Consider the following 18,916-nt stretch of genomic DNA (forward strand, 5'->3'; position numbering starts at 1 on the left):
CTCCCCAAACAAAGAGAAGCACGCGAGGCAGGACAGCATCCCACCCTTTCAGCCGCGAGCTCAATCACTTGCAGAACCGCCCCCCCCCAACGTCCCTCTCAGACAGAACCGGTCCGGTCCGAGGCTCAAGCTCACAGAACCGACAATGACAACTAACGGCGCGACTAACGGAACCAGCGACATGCTGCAGATCCAGTTCGGTCTGATCAACTGCGGGAACAAATACCTAACGGCGGAGACCTTCGGCTTCAAAATCAACGCATCCGCCACGAGTATGAAGAAGAAGCAGATCTGGACTCTGGAGCAGAGCGGCGACGACTCCAGCGGGAATGTGTTCCTCCTCAAGTCACATCTGGGCCGGTACATCGCCGCCGATAAGGACGGGAACGTTACCGGAGAAACCGAGACCCCGGGGCCGGAGTGCCGGTTCATCATCACCGCCCATGATGACGGCCGCTGGTCCCTGCAGTCCGAGCCGCACGGCCGCTACCTGGGCGGCACCGAGGACCGAATCATCTGCTTCGCCCAGACCGCCTCTGTGGCGGAGAAATGGAGCGTGCACATCGCCATGCACCCGCAGGTGAACATCTTCAGCATGACGCGCAAGCGGTACGCGCACCTGAGCGCCAAGGTGGACGAGATTGCCATCGACCGGGACGTGCCGTGGGGGGTGGACTCCATGATCACTCTGGTGTTCCGCGACCAGCGCTACCACCTGCAGACCTCCGACAACCGCTTCCTGAGGAACGACGGCGCGCTGGTCGCCACCACAGACAAGAGCACGGGCTACACGCTGGAGTTCCGCTCCGGTAAGGTGGCCTTCAGAGACTGTAGCGGCAGGTACCTCGCGCCCTCCGGGCCCTCCGGCACCATGAAGTCCGGCAAGGGCGCGCGCGTGGGCAAGGACGAGCTGTTCGTGCTGGAGCAGAGCCACCCGCAGGTCGTGCTCACAGCTGCCAACGAGAGGAACGTCTCTACCCGGCAAGGTGGGTGTGGTGGCCCGGTGTGTGTGTGCGCTGCTGGCCCGGTGGACCTCTGGGCGACTGCTTGTGTGTGTGTGTGTGTGTGTGTGTGTGTGTGTGTGTGTGTGTGTGTGTGTGTGTGTTGGGTAGCTCATCCCTTTGGCAGAGGAAGGGTTAAAGTGATGGAATGTCAGACTTCATCCCCCCCTGCAGCCCACACACACATGCACACGGACATAGGACAGTGATGGCCTATATATTCACACACAAAACAGGCCTGCATGTATTAGCACATGCTAAACAATGACTTGAGTCCACATCTTTAAAAAAATGACTTGAGACTCAACACTGAAGACCTTTTAATATGCTGAAATGTGGGGAAACAGGCACATCATCACAGACTGAAGCTTAATCCATCAAATGTGTAAATATCTATGGTTTCCAACCCCCCCCAAACACACACACAAATGTAAAAAGAATAGCAAAGAGCTGATAACTGAGTACTGGCCATGTTAGTTGATGGCTTTACAGGGAATTTTACAGACAACTGACATGAAAAGAGGGCAACAAAGAAGCATACAGAGTCCTCAGCCGTGGTAACACACACAGCTCCATGTGCACATGTGCCATCATTCAAATGTAAAACAGCCACAAACTGGCAAGAGGCTGAACTGGCACAAAGCAGAACAGCTCCACGGTTAAAAAAGAGGAAGGATACACATACGAAGTCTCCAAAATAGTCAAATTCTAATACAGATACTATGTAAATGTATCCTGATTTAACACTGCATTCATTATTTGTCCCATCGCTAACAATCAGCTGTGCTACATCAAGTCTGGCGAGTTTATTTTCAACTTTAATATCCTACAATCTATATCAAAGCATTTCTGCTCACTTAGAACATCCACCTGTGTTCCTGTTGGTCAGAACATCATTTAAAATGCAGAACATAAGCAATCACCATTAACACTAATGGTGTATTGAAGAGAACTTGAATCATCTTTAGTTTAGTCACACAGCCCTGATGGCATTGCAACCTGAAACCAAACTCCTCCTGTGTATATTTTCTTCCTGCAGCTGTGTAATCGACCTGGATAGCAAAGCTGAAATTAGAGCCTTTTGTAGGTCTGAAAGCAGCTGAAGTCTTCAGACAGATTCATGATTCTTCAGAATTTGACGGACACAGGATTTTTCTTGATGCACCTGGCTGGTATCAATAAATAGTCCTAACCATCTCCAGGCGAGCACACTCCTGACTTGAATATCACTTTTTTATTCTTTTTATCAGGTGTGTGTGTGTGTGTGTGTGTGTGTGTGTGTGTGTGTGTGTGTGTGTGTGTGTGAGTGAGAGAGAGAGAGCTAATCCTGTCCATGTGTGTCTGATTTTCAGCTGTACGAGTGGGCAGAGATACAAGCTTGGTACCTCCGCCTTCTTCCTTCCTTCCTTCTTTTTATCCTCACCCTTTATTAATTTTTTCCACTTCTTCCTCACTATCACCTCTTCCCTAATTGTTTTCCCTTCTTTTTCAACATCTCTGACCATTTCCTTAGGCCATCCTCTCTCCCATCCTCCCTTCACTTGTCCTCCTCTGTCTTCTCACCCCTCCCCCACTCCTCCCTGCTACTCCAGCCTTCAGGCCTGGCTGTTGTGTGTCTGGGGTGATTATCAGTGACATCCCTCATGCTGAACAGTTGATCGGTACCTGAGTTTCATCAAGAAAGATTATGAATTTAATTGAAATTTGAGGTCTGAGTGAGCATGTGAATCATGCTCTTAAGAGCCCCTTTGACTCAGCACAAAAAAATCATCAATGTGATTTGGGTAGAGACGACGGAAACGCCTGAGAATGCTGAGAGACTGTAGCACTGTCTGTAATGAATGAAAGGAATATACTAATCGATGCTCGTTAAATCTGTAGTTTCTGGTCATGAGGAACAAACTGTTGAGAATACTGTGCGGTTTAGTGGTTTTGCTTCCTCTTTTCAGAGAGTATGATCTGTGTATTCTTTTATTTTCCTCTCCTGTCTCTCTAACACACTGAGCCTGCTTGTTCTCTCTTCGTGTTTTGTTTACTTGTCATAGTGGCTTCCTTGTCATATCCACTTTTTCACTGTTGGGAGTAATTCCTTTTTCTTCCAAAGTGGTGCTCAGTCTTGGATACAAAATGGAGGCTAGTTTTAAAGGTGGATGTTGAATAAAAAGGTTCACGAGATGGAAACCGTATTTAAAAACCTGGCAAGTTTAAACAAATCCATTGAAATTAGATGATGACATCTTCTGTAATGACAGAATGAATTGCACTTTAATTATCCCCAAGGAACAATGTATTGCTGCCTGTCAAGCATTTTGCTAAATCAGATTACGCCTTTCAATTACAGAGGGTGTAGTTCAGTGAAATGTCAAAGCAACATCCTGATCACACAAGCTCAAGTATGAAATTCTTACACCATGCAATGCTTTACATAGTGTAAATTAATACATTTTGGGTATACTTCTGTGTATATATAAGAAAAGTCTTATAGGTTATGTTTTAGCATCTTAAATGGAAAACTTTAATACTAACTGGCATATAATAACTTTTTACATAAGTAACAATGCTGATCAATATCTGGCTACAGCTGAAAGTTCTTCATTTTACATCATGGCATTTTATTGCTGAAAAGAGTTAAGAAATTTTGGCTGGTTTGGCTAACTTTTGTCTGTTTGTCAAAATAATTGATTAACTAATGCTACAATTCATCAGTTTTAGCTCCTGATACATTATCAATGCAAGTGAAAGAATAATTTAGTGTGCAGCGTCTACATGGGGATCAGAGGTAGAAATGCATTGGTCTGAGCTTAAAGGTGCACTGCAGGGTTTTCTTGTAAGCAAACAAAAGTTATGTTTACCGTCAGTGTTTCTCACCAAACATACAGTCTGTCCTTGACATCTCATAAACATGTGGAACACATTTGTTTCCTTATGAACAATTTGCAAAGCCACTTGGTTTTTAAAAATACATTTAAATTTTGCATTGTTTACATTCATGTTTGCTAGCTCCTGGTCTTTTTGTTCTAGCCTTTGTTGGCACATCACTGTCTTCTTGGCACGTTACTGCAACCAACTTTAGATCTGTGAAACGGCGTGAAGCAGGCAGCAGGACCATGCGTTGTATTGCCCCAGTGCTCTTGTGCATGCATGATACAAACAAAACGGGGACCCTCTTGTAAAATCATTGCTCTATAGTACTACTAGTGGTAAAAATAGTGTTGCCTTGTCAATGTAATTATGAAATTCAGTTTCCACTATTGCTTGCATTCATTTAATGACAATGGGTTGCTGACTCAGTTTTTAGTGCCACAGCAATCCCTGGCATCTTGTTACCTTAAGCAAAAATGACCTCAATTTCCAGGCATTGAGTTATACTGTAGACTTTAAATTTGGGAAAAAAAGAGAATATTGGAATCAGATTGGTGCTTGATATCAGAGGATATCATTACTTGGTTTTGCGTAAGAAAGTTGTATCGGTGCATCCCTATTCAAAAGTTAGTTACTAGTCCATTGCCTTGATCAAGGACACTTGTGCAGGTTGGGTACTCTCATTGGTGATTGAACCCATGTCCTCCCTGCTCTGTCTGCCATCCTGCGGCTCCAATCTGTCCATAATGAGCAGGAGGTCTGTATCTTTAGAGGATGACCACGTTCAACCCGCCAACAACCGGATCATTGTGATGTGGATTAAATGTTGAGTGGAATTAAACTGGCTCCAGATGTTTTTTTTTTTTTTTTTTTTTTAAACCGTCAGCTGCACATAGCCCCTCTCTGGCAGACATGAGCCAAGATGGTGGTTGAAGTCGGCTGGCTTCCATTAGCAGCCTAAAGGTTTTTGACGTGAGCAAGCTCAAGTGGGTCAGTCCAACAGCTGCTATGTCCAATCAAAACCGTTGATTTTGTGACTCATTTAATTGTTGTTGATGAAGTTTGTGTTCTTAGATGCAGTAAATCCAGTTTAGACATCCTTCATTAAATGGAGCCATGATATGTTGAGTTTGTTGGGACTGCCAAGACCCACTTCAGGAGGAGTTTATTCTGTTTAGAGATACATATCCCCAATTATGTTTACACATAACGCTTGCTTCAAAAATGTAACGGTTTATGTTGCCTCATTCTTAATTACATCTGCTAAGGAGGTTATGTTTTCTCCCTTGTCTATTTATTTGTCAGCAGGATTATTCAAAAACCACTGAACTTGCTAGAGGGATGGGGCATGGGCCAGGGAAGAACTACATGCCCCAAATGTAAGAAGAATTACATTTGGGGCAGATCTGTATCTTTTTCTAAGAATTTGAATTTTTTTGTCTGAAGTCTGGTTTGACATCAGCCTTGGCAGAGTTCTACGCTCCACTTAGTGCCCTTATAGTTTCTGTAGTTTTAGTGTCATTCCTCTAAACATTTTTCTTTTTTTTTTGGAGACACAAAACAGCTTTACCATGCAGTTCAATACTGCAAAATGAGGTTTTGCAGGTCAGTTTAATTATACTAACACTCTTTGAGGTTTAAAACCTCTCTGATCACATGAGGTGTTTGCTGTTGTGGTTTTATGCATCCCCACACCTCAACAATGGAGCTGGTTAATAAAATATCACCCTATGAATGATGGCCAAAACTACAAAAAAACAAGACCCATGTTGTAAAAATGCAGTAGAATTTTCCTTTAAGTCACTCTAATTGACTATATGAACCTACCTCATGTATAAACCTGTTTATGGACTGACCTAAATTAGCGTAAATATTAATGATTTAACATAACAGTGACTCTAATATTCTAAGCTCATCGCAGTTTATTATGAGTTATGTGTGTGTTGTTGTGAATCCAAGCTGCTGCAAAGAAATAATGAATTAATTTTTGAACTTTAACTTCGATGCTTCCAGAAACCTTTTAATTTCTCAGTATCATTTATTTCTTTGTTCTTCCAAAGAAATCACTGACTCATTTCCCGTTTGAAAAATATTAGATGCACATTACAGCAGTCCCTCTGTTTCTACTGTCCTCTAATTTGTGCTCGCAGCATTCATAGCTGCCATTAATTTCAACCCTCTGCTGTTGCTTGTTTCCTGCTCATATCATCTACACTCCTCATCCCTGGTCACAAATTCCCTGAGAGACTGTTTAACAACCCTGATATGGACTGAGACACAATTATCAGTCGGTTAGCCTGGAGCTCAATGACCCTTTAAGTGCCCTGTTTCGCCCCTAAACTGTGGTGCAGGTTTGAGTGAAGACTGAACGCTGGTTTCTCTTTATTTAAATGGATGAGAACCCATGACATCCTGTTTGCTACTGGTGTGACCATTGAGTACTGACTGCTCTTTGCAACTGATGGTCGTCCAGGCCACTGGGGATACCAATGGTGAGGTTATTGAAGTGGAAATGAGAATATTGCAGGGTTTCATTGTTTTTTTTTGTTTTTTTTTCAGTTCCTAATTTTCTGGAGTGTGATTCCTGTTGGGACTGGGCTGTTTTTATGTCAGATAGTTTCTCAACTGATTAACAGTTGAATTCTTGAGCATCTGATGATATGGCAGTAAAGCAGTGCCCCTTGAATGTTTTCTGGCTGCATCCTGGGACTAACCTCCTGATTTACAAAGCTTGCTATGAATGTATGAAGCTCCTGCAAGTCCTATGAAACATAACCAAAGCCACATTAAGAAATTTAAAATGCCAAGCACCTCTGAAAAGACTCAAGATCACACATTTAAAGAAACAATTTGATAATGTGGGAAATACATATTTGCTTATTTGCTTTGTTACTGAGTGTAGGATGAAAAGATTGGTACCACTCTCATATCTGTCCATTCAATATAAAGCTACAGCCAGTAACCAGAAAGTTTAGCTTAGCATAAAGAGTGGAAAAAGAGGGAAACAGCTAGCCTGACTCTGTCCACTGTAAAATACTAAAGTGTAACAACAATAATTGCAGATTAAGGTGGGGTTATGTGCTGGACCATTTCTTGACCAGAAACAGTGACTTCCTGGGGTTATGTTGCCCAGGAAGTCACCCATGACCAAGAAATAGTCCCACACATAACCTTCTGTAAAAAACAGGTTATTGATTTTACTCTTTGGTTTTTGTATGGATTAAGACAAGCAATTTATAAAGTGTTAGTGAGCTGTAGAGGTGCTGGTTTTTGTTACTTTTGAACAAAACCAGGCTAGCAGTTTCCCCCTGTTTTGAGTCCTTATGCTGAGCTACGCTAACCGGCTTCACATTTAGCATACAGATGTGAAAGTGGACTTGATCTTGTCATCTACCTATCAGCAAGAAAACAAATAAGCGTATTTTCAACTTAAAACTAATCATTTAACAGCTGACTTTGGTAGGTCACAGCTGTTAAAAAGCCACTCTGTGTTCAGATTACATTAGGTGACCATCTCAAATTGTAAAAGCTCTATGATTTTGGTTAGCCTGATTTTTGCTGACTCCGGTCGGAGCTCTCAAAAAATGTTGAAAATCAGTCATCACATTAAATCAGAGTTAAAATCTGGCTTTAAATCATGCAAAAGGAGACAGAGGGTGATGTGGCTCCATGTTGTGCCTGGCTATGATTCAGCCCTGACACCCTTTCTGTATCCTTCGCCCCCCACTGGCAGGAAATGAGACATGAGACATGACTCCGGCCTTGCCTGGTGTATGTTTACTACCTGCAGGGTGAGGGGTGATGATTTTCCAACTGCACAGCCCACTCACTCGATAGCTTCCCTTCTTTTTTATTTCTATCACTTTATGCATCCTTGGTAGTGTTCACTGGTTGTGACAGTGTGCGCATGCTGATGTTTTAATGTGTTTATAGACCCTCAGTATGTTTGTGTGTCTTTATATGTGTGTGTTGGTAGCATGCCAGGGGAGCTGCCTCACATCGGCTGCAGAGCACCAGAGAGCCTCTCCTTAATGTCGTCTACTTTATTATAGGTTAGGCTTCAGCTGGTCTCCAGTGTGTCATTCAGCTGTGCTCTGGGTGTGTCTCCAAGTTAATGTCCTCTAACTCATCGTTCAATTGTACTTCACTTGATTTTTGCAACACAATGAACACAGAATTGGCTTTAAATCAATGTACCAAAGGATTTTGGACATCCCCGGGCACAGTGCCGTGTCTGACCTCATTTTTGGAAGGTTTTTCTGCATTTGTTAGAGGAAGAGGGAGCATTAATGTGGTTTGTGTGTGTTCTCCAATTTTGTGCATACTGTATGAGCAGCGCTGTGTCATTCAGCACAGTAGGCTGGCTGGCCCGTCGTACTGCGTGTGTGTCTGTGTGTTTGGATCAGAACAAAGGCTGATGAGCTGGCTCCCTGTTTTTGCCCCAGCTGGTTGCCTCCTCAGTCAGGCCTTGTAAACAATAGGAGACGCACAAACACACACACAATTGGACTTGATACAATTGCGTGCGTTCACAGCAGGCCTCTAGTGCTGGCTCACAGTAACCGAGGCCAGCAATCTATGCCTGCCGTCATCAGGCTGAATGTTGTGGGCGGGGTGGACAGAAAGATAAAGGGGTTGTTTTCAAGAGCATGAGTGTGTGTTTGTTGGGCTTTGCATTTGGTGTGGTTTGGGAGGATTCTGCATGTGTGGTCACTTCTTTTGGTATGGTGAGCTGAGGGGGGACACGGAGTGCACAGACCCTCTTTCCTCCTCCTCCATTAACCTTGTGAGCTTCACAAACTGATCAGAATAGATGGATCTGGGTATATAATAAATTCACACACACAAATTCAGAACAGCCCTGACGGGCAGCCTTGGCCTCTCTGAGCCACAGGCCTCAGGGCAAGTGTTTTGTCTCTGTCAGTCTTGTATTTTCATTTTGTCTGTGTACCCACCAATGTTGTTCTTTCCTTGTGATAACTTGTGACCAGTTTCAAGGTGTGTGTATGTGTGGAAAGATGAGACACTAAACCTGTGACTATAGTGAAAAGAGCAGAAAACTTCCTCCTAACACAGTAGACCCACTAACCAAACATTGTCCTGTTTCCTTCAAAATATTCAGGTTTGTAAATGTTATTCACAAGAATGAAAACCCCTTTGACAACACCTACATAAATTTTAATCAAATGATTTCTGGGGAATTTAATCAAACCAGCTCAGTGGTGGAGAGAATAATGCTGTGCAGTTCGCAGTACAGCATGTAAAGTGTGCATTTTGTGAGTTTCCTGATGTATTTTTATTTAGTGAAATTCACGTTGGTTTTACTCCTCGTCTCCAGCAGTACCAGCATGACGACAGTCTTTAACCAGAGCCAGGCTTTGGACATTTTTTTTTTTTTTTTTTTTTTTGAGATTTTAGATTTTACAATAAGTCTAAACGTAGAAAAAAGTAAAAAAAAATTACTTTATTTTTTAGACTGAACTTCACAGTGGGTAATGCTCTCTTTTCATATTTGGTATCTTTTAAATTTGACAGATTCTTTCCAGAAATATTGAGTGTTTAATTCAAATTTATTATTGAGAACTACAACTGTTGGCGCTCAGCATCGATTTGTTAAAATAATGAGCTAGTAGCTCTGTCAGGGCAGAGTGTCTCAGACACACATACACACATTTTTAAATCGACTATTTCCTAAAAAGACGAACAGATTTTTTTAAAAAGGAATATTTTTGGAAATATGCTTATTCCCTATCTTGCCAAGACTTAATGTGAAGATTGATACTGCTCTTATAACTGTCTGTTCAGTATGAAGCTACAGCTGGCAGCCCATTAGCTTAGCTTAGCATAATAAAAGGGGAACAATGCTGACTTGGCTGTGTCAAAAGGTGACAAAATCTTGCAATTGTGAAAATAACAATTTCTGTTTTATGGGGGATTGCCAGGCAACTGGTCCTGGACAAGAAATAGTTTGGCATATGACCCCCATAAAACAGTTTTTTTTTTTTTTTTTTTTGTACGGATTAAACAAGAGATGTTTTATCTAGTGAGCTTTAGAGGTTTTGATAGGCGAATTTTACCTTTTGGACAGAGCCAGCTAGCAGTTTCTCCCTGTTTTCAGTCTTTTGTGCTAAGATAAGCTAACTGGCGACTGGCTGTAGCTTCATATTTACCATACAGACATGAGAGTGGTATCAGTCTTCTCATTTAACTCTTGGCAAGAACGTGAATCAGCCCTTTTCCCAAACTGTCAAAATAATCCTTTAATAAAACAAGGAGAACCAAATCATGTCATTCATTAAATATGCCATTAACCTCTGTTAAGTTGGCTATTGCAGATTTAGGATTTCTTGTTACCCGTGGTAGGTCATTTTTGAACAATTGGCCATTTTTTGAATGGACTACTGCACTTGAACTTTGAATATAAAAACAAAATCAGTGTTTTTTTTTTATTTTTTTATGTGTAACTTTTTAAAATTAGAGTAATACTAAGTTCGTGCTTTGATTCATATTATTGATGATTATATGTCCAAGTCCTTGATTAATAAACTGGTAGCACTGGGTCCTTCATATCTTTCAGGTATTGAATAAGGAATTCAACATCACAGATTATCTTCCCTCAGACTTTTTATGTATCATTTTTGAATGAGCTCATTCATGTTTTATGTGAGTCAGTAATCCCTCTAAGTTCCTCATGGGAAGAGGCATCCAGCAAATGGTTTACTCTCCCTCTGCACTGCGACAGTAATAAATGGGCTTTCCTGTGCTACTGTACTGAGCGTCTGTGTTGGCTGAGCAGGAAGCAGTGAGGATTAGAGGACAGTTCAGTGATGTGAGTGATGGTGCAGGCAAGCAGGGTCTAACCCTCTTTTTTTCCTAATTTTTCTCCTCTTGTCCTCCTCTAATGTTCCTTCAAACCCTCTTTGTCAGTTGCAACTAAACCTACATTTCAGATTCTTTACCCCCCCACCACCACTACCCCCATGTGGTTCCCATTATGGTCTGTTATATTTTCCTTCTCAGTCATCTGTGTGTGTGCTATCATGTGTTTCCCCACATATTTCTGCAGACACTCAATCTGTCCGCAAAGGCCAGAGTTCCTACATTGACTTTGAAGGGCACTTGACAGGAGAAGAGTAATGTGTAATTTCTCATTTCCCCCAGACACAAAATGTGAGCAGTAATTCTTGAGCGGCTAACACCTTATGTAATGCTTGCTTTGGTAACACAGGCTTGTCTAGGATCTTTGTTGCATTTAATATAAAACACATCTTTGGCTTCAGTTGGGGACAAGCGGTGTGCAGCTTGTAAGAGACACTTTGTGTGAAGGGAAGAGCAGTCACCAAGTGTACTGTTAAGGACTGAATGAAAATTATTCGATTAGGGAACGGGGCTGAACCTTATGTTTGACTTTTTAAACATGTTTAAACATAAGAACTTCCTTTAGACCCTCCCTTTGACTTAGAAAAAACTGTATCATCCAACATGTCAAAATTATCCGAGTACTCCTTTAACTAAAAGAGGCAAGGCAAAAAAAAATTTAAGATGGTGTACCTCAATTTAAACCACTATCTTAATTTTTACATAGCCACTAAATGTACTTTAAAAATTGAATTAGCAACTGTCCCATTTATAGTAAATATAAGAGAACTTTTTTTGTGCTAGTCTTCAATCTGTTTTTTTTAAATAAAGAGCTGGAAAGAAAACTGTTGTTGTTGCCACAGAATAATAAGCGAATTGGGACCAATTTGTAATGCTGCAATTGAATTTACAGGCTAAAGTTATGTTTTTTTTCCTTTTTGTGAAGGTGGGAATATGTTCACCGGATATATCCATGAGGACTCAAAACTGACACATTGGTCCTACAAGATACCATTTTATTATGACTAAATATCAGGGGGAGGATTGCTGTCCTCTGCATATGGCAAAATTTAGTTTCATGACCCATTGCCCACAGTAAAGTCATCTTTTAGAACTATTAAGCCCTTTATTTTATTTTTTTTTACAATAAATCTCGCAAGAAAGGCTGAAATAACTGAATAAACCTGGGGTGAAAAAACAAAAGACCTTACCCTACTATCCCCAAAAACGTACCCCCCCCTTCAGCAAAAATAAAAAAAATACACAACCCTCTTCCACCCTAATAATTTTTGTTCTGTTCCTCACTAAATGTCATTGTTGATCAATATTTGAATTCAGCTGATAAATAGCATGACCAGAAGACCCACTTCCAATTCTGAAAAAACACGATGATATTGTTTTTTTTATTATTAACAACTTTTATATAGGGCACATTTCCCTTTAATGTGTTCAGCGTGACCAGTGGAGCCAGTTGAGAGGCTGTAAGAGAACAAGAAAGATGGAAAAAGTGAGATGGAGGAGGAGGGATGGTGTCACACATGGAAAGGGGGACGGGATAGGGAGCACATGAGTGTGTTGGTTTGTTTTCTCAGACGCATCTTTCTTTCTCTCTCTGTCTGGTTCTCTTTCTCGCTCTGCACACATTTATACAGTGCTCCAACAGACGGTTTCTGTCTCTCTGTCCAGCCCTCCGGCTGAAGGTCCATGACTTCAGGACATACAATAGCTTGCATTGTTGTGTGTGTGTGTGTGTGTGTGGGGGGGTACGTTGGAGGGTTGTGTATGTGTTCATCCTATAGTTGACTCATGTTCGTTTACCTCTCTGTTGCTCTAAGTGGGGTTGATGTGATTTTTAATGAGGTCTGGTGTTCTATACACACACAGTGGGGTGTATTGAAAAACCAGAAATCATTTCCATTATTAATAAATCTGTTATTTTTTTCAATTAACTAAACGTTAAAATCAGAAAATTATTAAAAGAAAGGTTGCTTATTTTGTTCACCAACAGTCCAATTTACAGTGATATGAAAGAGAAAAGAAGCAAATCCTCATGAAATGCTGGAACCAGACAATGTTTGACATTTTCACATTTATGTCCAGACTGCAACATCTCAACAACTATTGGATGAATTTCCATGAAATTTCACACACATTCATGCTGTCCAGAGGATGAATGCTACTAGTTTTGGTGATGTCTTAACTTTTCATTTTGCACCATTGTCAAAATTTCAAATTATTAATTTGTCAGATACCTTGGTTTATGACCAAATACCTGCAAAACTAATGACATTCCCATCAGCGATACATTGTGTTTAGTACTAATTAGCAAATGTTGGCATGCTAACAGGCTAACTAAGAAGGTGTCCATGGTAAATATTATACTTGCTAAACATAAGGATTGTCACTGTGAGAATGTTAGCATGCTGAAATTAGCATTTAGCTAATTTAGCAAAGGACCACTTTGCCTATGTACAGCCTCCAAAGAGCTGCTAGCATGGCTTTAGACTTGGTCCATAATTTTATGGTTAATAAAAAGGCAAAGAAATGTGGGAACACAAACCATTAAAACGAAATTACTACCATTCAAAAATATGACAAAGTGCTACAAACTGAAATCACATGTATTGTATTGCCCTACAGGCAATACATTCTGTTGGTTGCCGTTTCTCACTTTTATTTTGTGAGTCAGTTTTTCCTTTGCGTTTCTCAATTTCTCTGACTTTTGTCATTACGGTAAATGAACAAATATTCTACAGGCCACATTTCTTTGCGTCTTTTATTAACAAATAAATTTAACCCCATATTAGTCTTGTTTCTTGATAAACTGACAATCAAAATTGTTGATTAATTTTAATAATCAATACATTTTTTGAACTGTTTCAGCTCTAGCTGCTGCTGTCTATAGTCATAGTCAATGCCAGTGATTCTTGTGGCTCTGTGCTCTTTTTTTCAGTGTTTTGTGACCATACACCATGATGACTAATTCTTTGAACTATAGAAGGGTCTGTCTGGACTCCGATAGATGTGTGTGTGTGTGCGCTGCTGTGTGGAAGCCTTCCCTAACCCAAGCTGTTTAATGTTGCTCATTTAGTGCGTCTGATCCTGACCAGAGGATGTGAGTGTGTGTGTGTGTGTGTGTATGTGTGTGTTACAAGCAGTTTATAATTCACTCTGTGTGTGTGTGTGTGTGTCTGCCTGCATCTGGACTGTTGGTTGTTCATGGTCATCATGCAGGCTTCATATGTGTGTATGACTCATGACTAACCCAGCAGTCTGCATTATAACTAATCTCTCCTCTCCAACTGCCTGACCGTGCCCAGGTATGGATCTGTCAGCCAATCAGGATGAGGAAGGTGACCAGGAGGTGTTCCAGGTGGAGATTTGCCGCGAAAACAGGAAGTGTGCGTTTCGGACTGCTGCTGGGAAATACTGGACCCTCACTGCTAATGGCGGCCTGCAGTGCACTGCCTCCACCAAGTAAGAATTACACACATTATGTCTCTCCTCAGTAAGATACACGTCTTTGACTTAAAAATTCAGAACCACACCTGCTCCAATCTTGTCTGTTCAGTCACCCCTTCAGAGCCTGTGTGTGTGTGTGTGTGTGTGTGTGTGTGTGTGTGTGTGTGTGTGTGTGTGTGTGCGCGCGCCGTCACGCGTGCTTCTCACAGAAAACCTGATACTTGTCTTTCACAGTTCTTAGTCTGTAGTCCTGTAATTTGAGCTGTGACATGATTTAGGAGTTTTGTGTGTGTGTGTGTGGGTAGTGGGGGTTGGGGGTGGATGAGGTGTGTGTGTGTGTGTGTGTGTGTGTGTGTGTGTGGGTAGTGGGGGTTGGGGGTGGATGAGGTGTGTGGGTAGTGGGGGTTGGGGGTGGATGAGGTGTGTGTGTGTGTGTGTGTGTGTGTGGGAGGTGAAGTGTGACTGATTTCATGTTCAGGCAGTTGAATGTTGTGGGAGATTAAGTGTGTTTGTGTGAAACCTCAACCTGTAAGGAGTCATTTTCCTTTGAGAAGTGTTTCTGTCCAGCCAGAGTGCTGGCTGTTAACCTTTGACCCTTTGCTCCTGGATGATTTCCCTGTTAGGCCCCAGACAGATGCAGGAATGGAAGCTGAAGCTGCGTTCATCGACAGCTCTTGTCATCCTTGAGTCATAAGAATAGTAACTGGTTCATTTATTCGTGTTTAAAAATTACCTTTATTTTGAAAATCTCCATGTTTTTAATAAAATGAGGGTGGTGCTCGAAAGAAGCTTCAGATGTAAAGGCATGAAGCAGATTTATATATACAGGAGGAATACAGAGCACAACAATAATCTGATCCAGTATCAGATTGGTCAGTGAAGCATGTGTCCTGAGTAAACTCAGAGGCTGAAACCCCTCCATTTTTTTTAAGTTAAAACAAAGCAAAGACAGTCGTCAACACCGAGGGGTCGCATTGCAGAGTGCTCTGCAGGAAGTTCACTAAATTCCTTCATCACATTCTTGAGCTTTGACTCGGTGCACTCCTCGCAGATTAGACCACAAATTTTTTTTTTTTCTGTCACCAAGTCCTCTTGTGGTTTTGGGAGAACATTTTGGAGAACGTTTTAGAGCTTCGCTAATAAAAAGTAGCAAGGCAGAGGTTTGAACCAGGAATGTTAAAGCTAGGCTAGAAAATAAAACCTGACTCCTCTGCCAAGTGAAAGGAATTAAAAAGCTACTTGGTTCAATTTAACCAAAGACTATAAGTGTATCCCTCAACACTGAGCCTGCCTATCCAGTTACCTAACGATTACTTGTGCTCTTGATAAAACAGCTGGGTGTAGTCTTCTGAGCAACAGGAGATCTAAATGTGAATATATGTTTATACCTGACATGTGCAAGGGTGCGACTGGATATCTAACTGCCATGTAAATTTAATTATCCCCCTTACCTCTCACGCCTTTACTTTCTCTCTCTGTAGGTCAGCTAATTGCTACTTTGACATTGAGTGGCGTGGGAAGAGGCTGACTCTCCGGGCCGCCAATGGGAAATATGTTGCCGCCAAGAAAAACGGCCAGCTAGCAGCCACGATTGACTCTGCAGGTCGGTGTGATTTGTTGATCCAGCTGTTCAGACAGTGACACTTAGCTAAGTGATTCACTTTTCAACAGTGACGGGGGGGGGGGTTTCAGTACAGTAAGAGTAATTAAATCATCACCGACTGTTTCAGTTGTTTCAGGGCTTTGAAGGGATCAGCACTTCTGAGTGTCTGTTTCGTAACAGCCGAACGTATAAATTTACTTCTTGGGTTTTAGCTTTGTTGCAGTCTTTTTGTTTCTTCTTTTAGCATTTTCCTGCTGTGTTTCTATTTAATCTAATCATGGTGATTTGAATCATAATGAGAAAACTTGAGTATGCAGAGTTAATGACTTTTATTGACTGGTTTTTACTAATAGTGTGCAAAAAAATTAAAGCATTAAGTTCAGCCCATGAAATTTTGCCCAACACATCATAACTAATACAACAGTTTAACATTTAGGGCCTGGCAACTTTTGAGCAGTTGCCAGGCAACCAACTCCAGGGAGTTACTGCTCCTGGCCAAGAAATAGTCAAATAAGAATCGTAAAATTGTAATTTATACACTTTGGTTTTTGTACAGATTAACACATTATATCTTGTTTGTTTAATCAGTGAACTTCAGAGGTGCTGGTAGGTGGATTTCGGGTAGAGCAAGGCCACCTGTTTAAAGTCTTTATGCTAAGCTAAGCTAACTGGCTGCTTGTTGTAGCCTTATATTTACTGTACAGACATGAGTGGTATCAATCTTCTCATCTGACTCTTAGCAAGAAAGTAAATAAACATATTTCCCAAAATGTCAAACAGTTCCTTTTAGTAACGCCATCTTACTCAGATTATTACACTGTGAATAGTAAGAGAGGCGAAATGAAGACTATGCACACACATTTTGCCATTAGAGCAAATGCATTTATTTCTGCAAGACAGAGCCATCAAGTCAGCAAGCAGATCAGAAGATGCTCCAGTTAAAGCAAGCATTGGGTGTGTGGGTGTTGGCATTAGTGAATCAAAGCTGAAACTTTCACTTTGTGCTGCAGTTTCTGATGAGGGGCTGTTGGCAGCCACAGTGCTGACACAAGTTGCTTTGCACACACTTTTTAATGAGATGCATGAAAAGTCAGCACTCTAAGATCAAGCACTGAGCTGCAACCAAGTGCACAAGTTGCTCTGCAGTTTGGCATTTTAGATATAGAAGTTACTGAAACTTACTTACATACTGAAGCTCCGGTAAACATGTTATATCCTTTGTCTGCCTTCAGGTGAGACCGAGGAGTTTATCATGAAACTGATTAATCGCCCGATCATCGTGCTGCGTGGGGAGCACGGCTTTATCGGCTGCAGGAAGGTTACAGGGACGCTGGACTCCAACCGCTCCTCCTACGACTACTTCACTCTGGAGTTCAGAGACGGAGCCTACAGCCTGCAAGGTCCGCTTATGTCCAGGCTCAGTGTGCCGAAGGACACACTGGCTATAGTTTGACGTAAACTTGCATATGCCCAGCAACAATACACAGCCAGCAAATAGCTATTGCTTGTCAGAGCATGTGGAGGGACCTCGTACAGGCTTACAAAGGATTAAATAATTTATTCTTTAAGGGATTCTCGTTATGGATTTACTCATTCATGAGGCATTTGTGCCAAAAAGGGGTATTTCATTTGGATGATCTCACTGCCTTTGTATTATGTAATTCGAACAAAGCGAATTTAAGCTAAACCTTTTGTGGCCTCCATCATTTTCACACCCTTCCCCCCCAAATTTTCGATACACGATACCTCCATCACATTCATTTCACTCTCTCTCTAATCCATCTTTTCCTCCTCTTCCATTTCCTCTCTTCCTCCTGCAGACTCAACGGGTAAATACTGGATGGTCGGGAACGAGCAGTCGGTGGTGAGCAGCAGTGACACACCCGTCGACTTCCTCTTTGAGTTCTGCGACTACAACAAGCTGGCCGTCCGCCACGCCGCCGATGGCAAGTACCTCCGCGGCGACCACGCCGGTGTGCTGAAGGCCAATACCGACGACCTGGAGACCGCCACGCTGTGGGAGTACTGAGGAAAGCGGGGCAACCATGGCAACGGGGATGCGGTGATGCTGATGTGAATGAATGAAGTGTGGCGACGCAGCATGGCAGCACCACCCGTCCATACATCTACCTATCCACCACCCCCTCTCCCTTTCCCTTTCATTCCTTATATTATATCCTGTACTTATAACTTTATTTGTTGATAAACTGCACAGAGAGAACAGGAAGGATATAAGAAGGAAGGAGACACTTGTCTTTCATTCTTGCCTCCCTTTCCTTCCTTTTATCCTTCCTTTCTCCCTTTCCCAGCTCTGCTCTGCAGTGCCGACCTTTATCTATTGCCATAGTTACCGTGGGGCTGTGCACTTTTTCTGCTCCAATCTGGTTCGCTGCTCGACCTGTCACTCACTCCCTCCTCGCCTTATGATTGGGCCGTCCCTCTCCCAGAGCAGAGCAGAGCCACATTTATAGAGCCCCCTCCTCTCTGAGTTAACCCCCTCGTCTTTCTACCTGTCTCTATTGTCTGTGTGAGCAGCGCATGGTGGCAGTATTTATGGTGTCTGACCTAATCTGGTAGAGCCGTTTCTACCTGATCTAATCTCCCAAAACAGACGCACTCCTGCATTAAATCTGCTTCAGCTGCTTCCTGTTAGCTGGATATGAAAGATTGAGAAAGTGGGTGTGTTCTTAGTGCAGGTTGGGTCTTGTGGAACCAGATTTTCTGCTTCTATCAGACCAGGCCGTGTATGTTTTGTTTTCATGAGCAGGCCTTGTTGGCTCTGTGTGAAGACTGTGATATAACTGGAGTGGATCTTATGATGATAAAGATATCGAACATAATGTAACTGATGGGCTTAACCTCCCTCTCTTCATCTCAACTGTAAAGTATTGAAATGTAAACCAGTTCCCTGTGTTGTTCTCTAGCTTTTTTCTCTCTTGTTGGCGGGGAGTCCGATCCAATTTCCTGGACCAAACAGGATGTAGGAAGTTACAACACTTTACCCCCCCTCCACAAACTAAACCTATTGTCCTGAGAACAGTATAAAGAAGATTAAAAAATAAAAATGGTGCGGTCACTTGTGTTTACTGCACTCACGTCTTTTTGAGGAAAAAAAAAAAAAACTTGCCAA

General features: G+C 42.0%; 1 protein-coding gene across 1 annotated transcript; it reads left to right on the forward strand.

Moving 5' to 3' along the window:
• Positions 1–124: 124 nt before the first annotated feature.
• Positions 125–18,916, forward strand: fscn1a (fascin actin-bundling protein 1a). The gene is made up of 5 exons (XM_040122591.1): positions 125–986; positions 14,042–14,198; positions 15,665–15,786; positions 17,019–17,186; positions 17,607–18,916. The coding sequence occupies exons 1-5, from the start codon at positions 146–148 to the stop codon at positions 17,813–17,815; spliced, it is 1,497 nt and encodes a 498-aa protein (XP_039978525.1). The 5' UTR covers positions 125–145; the 3' UTR covers positions 17,816–18,916.

The sequence above is a fragment of the Xiphias gladius genome, chromosome 3 (assembly GCF_016859285.1).
Source record: "Xiphias gladius isolate SHS-SW01 ecotype Sanya breed wild chromosome 3, ASM1685928v1, whole genome shotgun sequence".
Lineage (NCBI taxonomy): Eukaryota > Metazoa > Chordata > Actinopteri > Istiophoriformes > Xiphiidae > Xiphias > Xiphias gladius.

Coding starts and splice junctions, on each gene's coding strand:
- fscn1a (XM_040122591.1), top strand. CDS start 146: ATGACAACTAACGGCGCGACTAACGGAACCAGCGACATGCTGCAGATC. Junction 14,199..15,664: donor CAGTGCACTGCCTCCACCAA/GTAAGAATTACA, acceptor CTCTCTCTGTAG/GTCAGCTAATTGCTACTTTG. Junction 15,787..17,018: donor AGCCACGATTGACTCTGCAG/GTCGGTGTGATT, acceptor GTCTGCCTTCAG/GTGAGACCGAGGAGTTTATC.